This window comes from Hemitrygon akajei, chromosome 2, assembly GCF_048418815.1.
Source record: "Hemitrygon akajei chromosome 2, sHemAka1.3, whole genome shotgun sequence".
Lineage (NCBI taxonomy): Eukaryota > Metazoa > Chordata > Chondrichthyes > Myliobatiformes > Dasyatidae > Hemitrygon > Hemitrygon akajei.
This window is the reverse complement of record NC_133125.1, coordinates 61,793,559-61,806,371: the sequence shown is the minus strand read 5'-3', so window position 1 is coordinate 61,806,371 and position 12,813 is coordinate 61,793,559. Positions and strand designations below refer to the sequence as shown.

The following is a 12,813-nucleotide window of genomic DNA, read 5'->3' as shown; positions in this document are numbered from 1 at the left end:
ATATGGACAGGAAAGGAACGGAGGGTTATGGGCTGTGTGCGGGCCACTGGGACTAGGTGAGTGTAAGCGTCGGCACAGACTAGAAGGGCCGAGATGGCCTGTTTCCGTGCTGTTATGGTTATATGTTATATGGTTGTATAGGTCTGACATCAGTAGTGGGCAATTTAGTGGAGGTGATTGTGAAGGGATAGGATATATCAACATTTGAATACACAAAACCTAACTGCGGACAGTAACCGTGGCTTTATAAGAGGTAACCAAGAGTATAGATGAAGTCAAAATGGACTTCAAGGCTTCTGAGAATATCCCACATACCCGATTAGGTTGGAAGGTTAAAATGCATGGAATCAAGGGAAAGACAGCTAAATGGATTCACAATTTGCTCAATGATAGGAAGCAGATTGTTTTGCACACCGGAGTTCTATGACTGGTGTGTCACAGATCAGTGCTGGGATATTCATTGTTCCTTATTTATATAAAAAATTTGGATGTGAATGTACAAGACACGGTTTACAGATGATACTAACATACAGTTATAAAAAGTATTTACACCCCTTGGAAGTTTTCATGTTTTATAACATTGAATCACAGTGGATTTCATTTGGCTTTTTTTAAAACACTGATCAACAGAAAAAGGCTCTTCGTGTCAAAGTGAAAACAGATCTTTACAAAGTGATCTGAATTAATTACAAATATAAAACTGAAGCCAGGGTTGTGGGGAAGGTAAAGGGCTAGAGAGGAAGGAATCTGATAAGAAAGTGGACCTCAGGAGATAGGGAAGGAGATTACTCAGGGGGAGGTGATAGGCACGAGGCCAGAGTGGGATATAGAAGAAGGGAGTGGGAGGGAAAGATGTTTTTAAACCGGAAAGAGAAATTGATATTCATGTCCTCAAGTTGGAGGCTACCCAGACAGAATACAAGGTGTTGCTCCTCCACCCTGAGGGTGGTCACACTGTAGCACAAGAGGAGGCCATGCACTGACAGGCTGAAACAAGAATCAGAATTAAAATGCTTGGCCACTGGGAATTTCTGATCTTGGCAGATGGAGCACAGGTGCTTGATATAGCAGTCCACCAATTTATGGTGGGTCTCACTAACGCAGAGGAGGCTGCATAGGGGGCACCGGACACAATAGACAATCCCAACAGATTCATAAGTGAAGTGTTGCCTCACCTGGAAGGACTGTTTAAGGCCCAAAATGGAGGTGAATGGGCTGGTGTAGCACTTTGGCCATTTGCAGGGATAAGTGCTGGGAGGCAGATTAGTGGGGAAGATCGAATAGACAAAGGAATCACGGAGAGGTAGATGGGGTGAGCACAGATATTTGAGTTAAGCAGATGCAGGTGAGGGCAGCAATGATGGAAGGGAAACCCCATTCTTTGAAAAAGGACATCCCTTAAATTAATTTCTCTCATTAGAAAGCATGGATGTGGAAATTCAGACAAATTGTTCCTTTCAAACTGCAGATTTCAAATTACTAGTACCTTGACTTTTTCTGCTTCCACAGTAACAATCTGTGCTCTTAACCAGGAGTCCTCTTCAGCACCAACAGCCACAAGCTGCCCGATATTGAGTGAACTTAACGGCATCAGGTCAGCTGTGTAAGTGTAGTGTTCTTTCATGGAGTCTTCCATGTGCTCGAGAGCTCCAGAATACTCCGGCCCAATGTACCTGCAACAGGGCAATTTTTATCGTCAAGTGCTTAGTCTTTAAATATTTCAGCTTTTCCACTCTAAAGTGTACCCACTTCTGGAAAATATTTCCTGGGCTGCTTTAAAAATGTATAGGGTACAGGGTGTGCTTTGATAGATTTCTATAAAGACTCCAGATGCAAAGACAAGGTACATAGATAATACTTGGACCTCAAAACAGCAATAACTTTCCCCAGTGTTTAAATGGAGAAAACCGTACTCACCACATGACAGTCTAGGACAGAATGGGGAAAATCTCAAAAAGGATTTCAACATAATTAGCCATTTCAGCCTTGCCACACATTTGCAGCATTTTTCCTCGTCTCTCCCAGATATATACCACTACGTTTTAACCAACATTATAACTGCATAATTCATCTCCCATCTCCAAACTATCAGGCATTACTTTAGTGTCTTCTCTCACCCCTCCCCCCCACTTTTGTCTCTCGGCAACTTAAAGCACATTTTGCCAACTTTCCAAGTTTTAAAAAGTTTTCAACCAAAATTGTTAATTCTATTTGGCCTGCCAAACATTGGTAATATTATTGTTCTTCCTTCAGACCTTGGATTTAAAGATGTTATCACCAACAGGAAAAATTTAACTGAAAAAGGATATCAAGAATAAATCCTTGGGAGGCTCTAACATGGACAAGAAAGCTAATTCACAATTGAGTTGTCTTGTCTATGATCAGATAACTAAGAGTGGAACCAAGGAATGCAGTGACACCAAGCTGAAGAAAGGTATGATTGAACCAAAGTACCTGGTTAAGGCCGTCAAATACGGCATGGGTAAAAAAAAAATGCACCGTAATTCTGGTTTGGCTCATATATAGAATCAGATTTAATATCATTGGCATATGTCATGAAATTTCTTGTCTTTGTGGCAGCAGAACAATAAAATACAACAGAGAAAAAACTGAAACTATACATAGATAAATTAAATAAGTACTGCAAAAATAGTAGAGAGGTAGTGTTCATGGGTTGTTTCCATTCAAAAATCGGAAAGCAGAGGGAAGAAGCTGTTCCTGATTTGTTGAGTGTGTGCCTTCAGGCTCCTGTACCTCCTTCCTGATGGTAGCAATGAGAATAAGACACAACCAGAGTGATGGGGGCCCTTAATGAAGTTTGCCACCTCTTTGAGGCATCACTCCTTGTGTCATCAGAAATTTTATAGATGGCTTTTGAGCTGTGCTCAACCACACAGTTAAGGGTGGAGACAGAGTTGGCCAGTGGGCTAAGCACGCATCCCTGGAGTGCGCCAGTATTGATTATCAGTGAGGTGGAGACGTTATTTCCAATTTGCACGGATTGTGGTCTTCCAGTTAGGAAGTCGAGGATACAGTTGCAGAGGGAGGTACAGTGGCCCAGGTTTTGGAGCTTATCGATCAGAACTGAAGGAATGATTCTGTTAAAAGCTGAGCTACAGTCAATAAACAGCATCCTGATATATGTATTCGAATTGACCAGATGATCCAAGACCATGTGAATAGCCAACGAGATCGCATATGCAGTAGACCTATTGTGGCGATAGGCAGATTGCAGTGGGTCCAGGTCCTCGCCCTCGCCAAGACAAGAGTTAATTATAGCCATAACCAACCTCTCAATGCACTTCATCACTAGATGAAAGTGTTGCTGGACAATAGTCATTAAAGCAGCTCACCCTGCTCTTCTTAGGCACTGGTATGATCGTTGCCCTTTTGAAGAAGGCAGGAACTTCTGATTGTAGCAATGAGGGATTGATGTTTCAACATTAAAACATTGGTCAGAAAACCAGATTGGACAGATTGTGGTTAACATGTGGAAAGAATACCTAAAAAGCAAAATACATGTAATTGTAGGTAGAGGGTTTTGAGGATGATTTTTTTTTCCTGGAGGAAATAAGAATTGCAGTGTTTAAAGGAACAAAGAATACCATTTGGAATATCCACCAGCTTAGGATAAAGAAAGCTAGTTTTGTGAGAAAAGGTTTGATTGACAAGGGAATGGATACACTCAGGGAGCAGTATGCATGGGGTTAGTGTGGGGGTGGGTGGTGAAGGAAGAATGAAAACGGGCTCAGGCTGACAATAAATTTGTAGTGCAACCACTTTGCAAGACCGCAGGAGTCATGGGCAAACGATTATGCAGATCAGCAGCCAAAGTAGTTGGAGAAGGAAGCACAGCTGCAATGAACCTTCACTATTCACAAAAAAATATACAGGCTCAGAAGCAGAAATTTAAGTATCAGTATTTGCCTTACTTGTGTTCAAGAACATGGAGTTAGAAAGAAAACAGAAGAAATATTTGTGAGTGTGCACAAATCCAAATATGAAACAGACATCCAGGGGACAAAAACTGGAATAAATGAGAGTGAGGGATTGAAAGATCCGTCTGTGCAGGGACCAAGGTAAAACATCAGAGAAAAAGTGGAAATAGTTTGAACAGAGATGAATCCTCCAACTTCTTTGTGTATTGCATTTAATTCAATAAATCAGGAGTTCACATCAGGCCAAAGAGGGCAGTAGGAAAGTGACCACTTATTTAAGATTAGTTTTGTAAGGAACTGATTATATGAATAAAAGCAGTACATAGGCTCAAAGGTTACAGGAAAGAATTTCAGAGCAAAAATCTGGACTAAAAGATATTAAGCCATGCTGGCCTGTTATGGTGGGACAATGTAAAGGTTGGGCAAGCACAAGGCATGAACTGGAAGACCACAGGTGGTGTGATATAGGTAGAAAGCTCTATTAAAGAGTGTGGATGGGAAAGGAGGGCTAAAGGATAGGCTGTGTTATAATAAAAGGATGGGAGCTTTACTTTGAAAGAGAAGGAACCAAGAGTGAAAGAGTGCTCAGGACTTGGTATAAGTCGTGGTATGGGCAACAAAGATTTGCCTATGTACTAATTTACTGTAAAGGTTAAAAAGAATTGCTTCAGGATTATTCAAATCGGTTCACAGCCAATGACATACTTCTGAATGCTGTAACTGTAGTAATGGAGGCATCATGATAGTGAAACTATGCACAGCAAGCTCCCATAAATAGATTTTAATAATAAACACTGCACAAAATATCAGTAGAGAAACATAGGAAGCAGTGATTATCAAAAGAGTTTAGAAATGCTCTGTCCCAATTTAAATTGCAATCAAAAGTTGGAAGGCAAAACTGTAATTAAAAAAATGAAAACCTTTAAGTCAGATATGTCGCTGTGATCATCTGTGTACATCGCCACGAGGGATAAATACAGGGAAGCTGAAGAACACTGAACTGCCAAAACATTACAGACTAGAGTGGAAAAAAACACATAGCAGATGCCAGGTTGTTAAACATGCAAGGTTGACGACAGAAATTTTACACTTTAAAAGATACATTAGGTAAAATGAAAAAAGACTAGCAGCAAACAAAAGAGCATCCTAAAATATTTTAGAGATAGAAAAAGTAGAAAAGATGTAAGAGGAACAGTGGAGTAGATCAGTAACAAACTCTTCCTATTTAATTAAATAGCAACTTTACACTTTAAAAAAAATCAAGGAGGATGGTGCTGCTGAAGATCTCAAAGGAAGATGTTTTTGGGATTCTGAAACTGATAAAAATTGGTTGGGATGGTAATAGAACAGCTTGCTGCACTCAAAGTGGACAAATCACCATGGCCTAATGAGATAACCCATGGATTGCTGTAATCTCATGTACACTGATAGTTTTGGGATGCTGCCTTATCAGTGGAAAATTAAAAATATGCTAACCTCAGTGGTGGGAAGAGTAATTATCAGGAATAGATTTAGCTGCCAGGCATTGTGCATTGATTGGTGTTAGGGATTCAGGAGTGTTGAATAGTGATTATAGCAGACATTAATTCAAAGGAAGACCAATCTTCAGTTCTCAATGTAAATTACAAATAGTAATCAGCCTGAAATTTAAAAAAGTTATGTTGGAAAATGCTGCTGTTCACAGAGCACAGGCTGTTGTCTGCTCCGGAGAAATAGTCTGCAAAGTAACCATGAGACGTTCTAATGTGCATTAGCCAGACATAAGACAGTGGGGTTATGTTAACTGACTAGTGTCAAACCAGGTAACAAGGGCTATGTTATTTTCCACCGCTTTGACCAAGTTCAAGGAAGTTTGCAGACCAGGCTGATATTGTCATTTAGCACATTACACTTGGTTACAGGCACATTTAATCAGACAACAGCTGGAGTATTTGTGTACTTCGAGAGTTAGCCTTTGCAGGATTAAGTTTTGGTGTCCAGAATCTGTGCTCAGAAGCTTTCACACCATCCGTGTAAATTACTCTGTTCCAGCAAAGGTATTAGAACATTCAGAAATCTCTCCTGAGTGGGTATGTAACCGATTGAAAGCAATCCTTACTTTTACATTTTGAGTCTGACAAAGTGATTGTACAGTTGCAAGAAAAGGTCTGTGAATCTTTTGTAATTACCTAGTTTTCTGCATTACTCATAAAATGCGGTCTGATCTTGATCCAAGTCACAATAATAGACAAACACTAACTGCCTTAACTAATAACACACAAACAAATGCATTTTTCATTTCTTTATTAAACACGTTGTTTAATCATTCACAGTCCAGGCTGTAAAAAGTATACCCCCCTTGTATTTAGTAACTGGTAGAACGTCTTATCAGTAATAACCTCCACCAAATGTTTCCTGCAGCTGCTAATCAGACTTGCACAACTGTCAGGATGAATTTTCGACAATTCCTCCATCCATTTCTGGGATACCTTGCATGAATAGCCATCCTCAGATCATGCCACAGCATCTCAATTGGGTTAAGGTCCATACTCTGACTTGGCCATTACAAAACATGGCCGAGTTTAAACCATTCTGTTGTTGATTTACTCTTTTGTTTCAGATCATTGTTCTGTTGCATCATTCAACTTCCATCAAGCTTCAAGTGGCAGACTGCTACCCTGACGTTCTCCTGTAAAACATCCTGATAAAATTTTGAATCCATTGTTCCCTCAATGATTGCAAGCTGTCCAGGCTCTGGGGCAGCAACGCAGCCCCAAACCATGATGCTCCTTCCACCATGCTTCACAGTTGGGATGAGGTTTTGGTGTAAGTGTGCAGTGCCCTTTCCCCTCCAAACATAGTGGTGAGCATTTCTACCAAAAAGTTCAACTTCTGTCTCAGCTGTCCACAGAACATTGTCCCAGAAGCACTGTGAAACATCCAGGCAGGTTTTTGCAAACTTGAGACCTGCAATGTTTTTTTTTGGAGAGCAGTGGTTTCCTCCGTGGTGTCCTTCCATGATTACCATTCTTGTTCAGTGTCTTTCTTAGAGTGGACACATGAACAGCGACTTTAGCAAGTTCTAGAGAATTTTGCAGGTCTTTTGCTGTTACCCTTGGGTTCTTTCACCTACTTCAGCAATGCACATTGTGCTCTTGGTGTGATCTTTGCAGGACACCCACTCCTAGGGAGAGTAGCAATAGTACTTAATTTCCTCCATTTGTAGGCAATTTCGCTCACTGGGACTGATAAACAGTCAGGTCTTTAGAGATGCTTTTGTAGCCTTTGCCAGCTTCATACATCTCTACAGTTCTTCTTCTGTGGTCCTCTGAAAGTGGTTATGATCGAGGTATGGTTCACATAAACATCTTTCTTGAGAACAGCAGGGTCTGCCTGTCTGTCTGTCTATGGGCACCTCTATAACCCACACCTCCAATCTCATCTCACATCTCATTGGTTGGAACACCCAATTCCAAATAGCTTTTGTAGAAGGCATTACCCCCAGAGATTCACATACCTTTTTGAACCTAGACTGATTGTTTAAATGGTGTACTCGGTATTGATGAGAAGTTGTATAATTGTTTGTGTGTTATTAGTTCATGTAGATTGCGTGTCTATTATTGTGACTTAGATAAAGATCAGACTACATTTTGAGTAATTAATGCAGAAAACCAGTCAATTGCAAAGGGTTCACAAGCTTTCTTAACAACTGTAGCCACTGAAACCATATTGAATCACTTTCTTACTTTGAATCTTAAGGGTATTAAAATGTGATGTACATTTAGTTTCCAAAACTATCCAAAGGGCTCTGAAGAAAAATGCTGAATTTGTCTGTAGACTGGCATAGTCCAGGCTGCAGGAGTACTTGCTAAGGGATGCAATGCAAGCCCAATACAGCCAAAGCTGAAGCTCTGGTGGGCAAGATTACAGTATACAGTTCCTCAGCTACTGGGAATGGAAAGGGAGAGCTGCGTGGGGAAGCCCTTTGATGAAAGAAAAGGACATCACTTCTGGGAGCTGCTTGAGTAGCAATAGTGCTGTATTTGTTTGTATTTTTTCTTTAAAATGTTTTTTCTTAAAATGTTGACACTGTTACGAATGAGGAGCAACTCTGATTGGCAGAAGGATACGGAATCGCCAATGCCTGCCCCCCCACCTTTTCCCCCTTTTTTGAGAATCGCAAACTCGCTATTATTTTGGGTCTGATACCCAGGAAATGAGAGAGATACACAGCATGTCAGGAAATGAGAGAGAGACAACACCAGAATACACAAGGTGGAATGTCTCATATTGACAAAGAGAGAGATTACTGCTATTGTCTCTTGAAGGAGGAATTGTGTATTGAGTACTATACTATTCATTGAAACCCCTCAGGGGGCAGCCAGAGTGGTCTGGTTGAGGGATTGCATCATCCCAACCTGATAGACACCCGAGACCCCGTGAGTGAGGATAAAAGTAGGGTCTGGGGAACACCCCTCAGACGCACCAGGAGAGACGCTACGAGACCGGTGGGGGCTTGTGTGTGTGTCCACCCTTGCCTGAGTGACGAGTCCTCCACGGAACGGTCTAGCTAAAGGACGGATACGGATCAAGATTGAAAAAGGAACGTCAGCAAGTTTTTCTCTCTCTCTCTAACAATTGCAACACAGTGATCAACAACGACTGCAGCCTGTATGAACTGAACTGAACTTTATATTTCCATCGGACAATTCATTATCCCCTAGACAACGATAGAGCTTATTTCTTATTGATTATTATTATACCCACACTTTTAGGTTTAGTATTGATGTCATATATTATCTATATGATTTATATATCTGTATCTATATATCAATTCAATATGATGTATATTTGCATCGATATTATTTTTGTGTATTTTTACTAATAAATACTGTTAAAAATAGTATCATCAGACTTCAACGGCTACTCCTATCTTTGCTGGTAAGACACCCAGTTACGGGGTTCGTAACAACACTATTGAATCTAACAAACATGAATGTTCCTTGAACTTTTCTTTCTTCCAAGTTATTCTACAAGTATGTGAAGAGCAAGAGGATACGACGTGAGAGAATAGAGCCAATTAAGTGTGACAGTGGAAAAGTGTGTATGGAACCAGAGGAGATAGCAGAGATACTTAATGAGTACTTTGCTTCAGTATTAACTACAGAAAAGGATCTTGGCAGTTGTAGTGATGACTTACAGTGGATTTAAAAGCTTGAGCACATAGACATTAAGAGGATGTGCTGGAGCTTTTGGAAAGCATCAAGTTGGATTAAGTTTCTGGAACCAGAGAAGATGTACCTCAGGCTACTGTGGGAGACAAGGGAAGATTTGCTGAGCCTCTGGCAATGATCGTTGCATCATCAACTGGGACAGGAGAGGTTCCAGAGGATTGGAGGGTTGCAGATGTTGTTCCTTTATTCAAGAAAGTGTGTAGAGATAGCCCAGGAAATTATAGACCAGTGAGTCTTACTTCAGTGGTTGGTAAGTTGATGGAGAAGATCCTGAGAGGCAGGATTTATGAACATTTGGAGAAGCATACTATGATTAAGAATAGTCAGCATTGCTTTGTCAAAGGCAGGTCATGCCTTATGAGCCTGATTGAATTTTCTAAGGATGTGACTAAACACATTGATGAAGGTAGAGCAATAGATGTAGTGTATATGGATTTCAGCAAGACATTTGATAAGGTACCCCCATGCAAGGCTCATTGAGAAAGTAAGGAGGCATGGGATCCAAGGGGACATTGCTTTGTGAATACAGAATTGGCTTGCTCACAGAAGACAAAGAGTAGTTGTAGATGGGTCATATTCTGCATGGGGGTTGGTGACCAGTGATGTGCCTCAGAGATCTGTTCTGGGACCCCTTCTCTTTGTGATTTTTATAAATGACCTGGATGACAAAGTGGAGGGATAGGTTAGTAAATTTGCTGATGACACAAGGGTTGGGGGTGCTGTGGATAGTATGGAGGGCTGTCAGAGGTTACAGCGGGACATCGATAGGATGCAAAATTGGGCTGAGAAGTGGCAGATGGAGTTCAACCCAAATAAGTGTGAAGTGGTTCGTTTTAGTAGGTCAAATATGATGGCAGAATATAGCATTAATGGTAAGACTCTTGGTAATGTGGAGGATCAGAGGGATCTTGAGGTCTGAGTCCATAGGTCACTCAAAGCTGCTGTGCAGATTGACTGTGTGGTTAAGAAGGCATACGGTGCATTGGCCTTCATCAATCATGGGACTGAGCTTAAGAGCCAAGAGGTAATGGTACAGTTACATAGGACCCTGGTCAGACCCCACTTGGAGTACTGTGCTCAGTTCTGGTCGCCTCACTACAGGAAGGATGTGGAACCTGTAGAAAGGGTGCAGAGGAGATTTACAAGGATGTTGCCTGGATTGGGTAGCATGCCTTATGAGAATAGGTTGAGTGAACTCGGCTTTTTCTCCTTGGAGTGACAGAGGATGAGAAGTGAACTGATAGAGATGTACAAGATGATGAGAGGCATTGATTGTGTGGATAGTCAGAGGCTTTTTCCCAGGCTAACACAAGAGGGCACAGTTTTAAGGTGTTTAGTACAGAGATGTCAGAGGTAAGTTGTTGTTGTTTGTTTTACGCAGTGAGTGCTGAGTGCGTGGAAATGGGCTGCCAGCAACGCTGGTGGAGGCAGATACGATAGGGTCTTTAAAGAGACTCCTGGATAGGTACACAGAGCTTTGAAAACTAGAGGGCTAATGACAATTTCTAAAGTACATACATCATGGGCCGGAGGGCTTGTATTGTGCTGTAGGTTTTCCAAGTTTCTATGCACATATTTTGAATTATGAATAAAGTTTTTTGGGCATGACTAGAATTTCATATCACCAGCTTCAGTGTCTCTTCAGTGAAAGGAAATTGTGCTGAACTAACCTGATAAAGATTTTGATGAAATAACAGAAGTAAGTTGATGAGGGAAAACAGATGGCAGACAAGATTTAATGTTGGGAAAAACAGTGTTACATTTTGGTACGAAGAGTGAGAGAAGGCAAAATAAACTCAAAGGAGGCCCAACTCACAAAGGGCTATTAGATTTGAGCATCATTTATTGAAAACAGCAAGTTGATTAGTTAAAGAAGAGACAACAGTGATCCATGATCGAACTTTACATTGCACAGATCTTTCCTAGTTCAACAGGACCAAGGTCAATTGCAGCATTAAGAACTACTGCTGGAGTTGAGAGAGGCAAATGAACCAGGAATAAAATCTGGAAACTTAAGTTTTAGAAGAACACCAACTTATATCATGTACGAGAGTCACATGCTTCAATGTATCTGAAATTGCTCCCAGCACAATCTGAACAAAAAAAAATTCTAAATGCATTTCAATGGAAACTTCACCCAACACCCTTTTACTTTTAATAATTTTAAACTGAAACAAGTGACTCAACACTCTTCTTTCTGCTTTAGTCTAAAGCAGGGGTTCCCAACCGGAGTCCATGGACCCCTCTGTTAACAGTAGCGGCCCACAGCTTTGAAGCAAAAGGTTGGGAACCCCTGTTCTAAAGAAGCAACGCATTTTAATTCTGGCTCACCTGATAACAGCTTCAACAGTATTATGAAGCTCCACTACCAGTACAGATGGGAATTGCTCTGCTGGAATGCGAAGTGAGGGAGGAATAGGCTGCATCGAGCAACTTGATGAGAGTTCATTAGCAATCTGAGTTACTTCATTGTCAGATAATGTCAGTTGGTCAGTGTTCAAACAGGCTTTGTTGGAACGAACTCCTACAACTGTGTGCTCCTCATTAATGACTTCTTTTGGTTCCGGTTTCACCAATGCGGTGGGTGTCACCACAGGAGAAAATGTCTCTTTGGTTTTGTCATTTTGCTCATCAGTATTTACCGTTTTTGCATAGAGAATTGCCTTTTTGCGATCACCTGACACTGCATAGTCCACAGAACAAATATCAGACAAACAATCAAGATCATCCAAGATATTCTGAGGGAACTGCATCTTGTAAGTTTCTTCAAACAATTTTGGAAGTGCGTTGGCCCAGAGACCACTGCTGTATTTTTGCAATAGCTGAGTGACTTTTTGCTTCACTTCTGAATCCTTTGCCACTTGGCTTTTAGCTGAAACTGGTTTTCTTCCATGAGCTCCAGTTTTATTAGTAATTGATGGTTCCTGCTTCTTGTCAGTTGCTTTCTGGTTGAAAACAACCTTCCTTTGCTGTTGGCCACTCTTTGGAGGATAAAGCAGCAGTTCTGTCAAACTACCTGACTTTTCAACCTTAAAAAAACACAGGAAGCTTGTTACGAATTTATCTGGGAGGCTTTAACTTCATAAAAGGAGAAAACAATTAACATCAATCAATGCACTCCAGGATTGCAACAATAACAAATGATAGTCTCTTCTCAAAAGTGAAATAATCAAACAACATTTTTAACTAAATCCAAAATGACCAGTTAAATATTTGCCCAATTCTCAGGCAATGCTAGCTAATACATTTAAATAAATACAAACCAACTTATCTGACTCAAAATAAACCAATCTCCCATTTTCCCCCTCTACAAATACCAAAAGGAAGTTGATTAGCATTGATAAATTTCACCTTGAGTGGAGTCTCAGTGGTTCAGTAGTAAAGTGCAGTCACGGCTATGGGGATGAGCTGGATCAGGATCACAGCGCCCCCCCCCCCACCCCCATTGATGAACACTCATGAGGTTGTTGTACGGTTACAAAACAAAAAGGTGGCATGATACAAACATTGGGGCACAAAGCTATATACCTATACAAATTCCTCCAGCATTTTGTGTCTGTTGCTATATAATCCAAGGCATCATTTAAGGAATGCAAGATATTACATTTTTTCGTCAAATTATTTATACTCCTTGTTCACTCAAATATAAAGTGAATAGAAAA

General features: G+C 40.7%; 1 protein-coding gene across 4 annotated transcripts in view; it reads right to left on the bottom strand.

Moving 5' to 3' along the window:
* LOC140742078 (tudor domain-containing protein 7-like) overlaps positions 1 to 12,813 on the bottom strand; it is a 157,506-nt gene that overhangs the window by 43,826 nt on the left and 100,867 nt on the right. For all 4 annotated transcript variants that reach the window (XM_073072902.1, XM_073072915.1, XM_073072910.1 and 1 more), the window contains exons 7-8: positions 11,483 to 12,180; positions 1,487 to 1,673 (exon numbers count right to left, since the gene is read on the bottom strand). In XM_073072902.1, the coding sequence (XP_072929003.1) occupies positions 1,487 to 1,673; positions 11,483 to 12,180 (885 nt within the window). The remainder of the gene's footprint in view (positions 1 to 1,486; positions 1,674 to 11,482; positions 12,181 to 12,813) is intronic.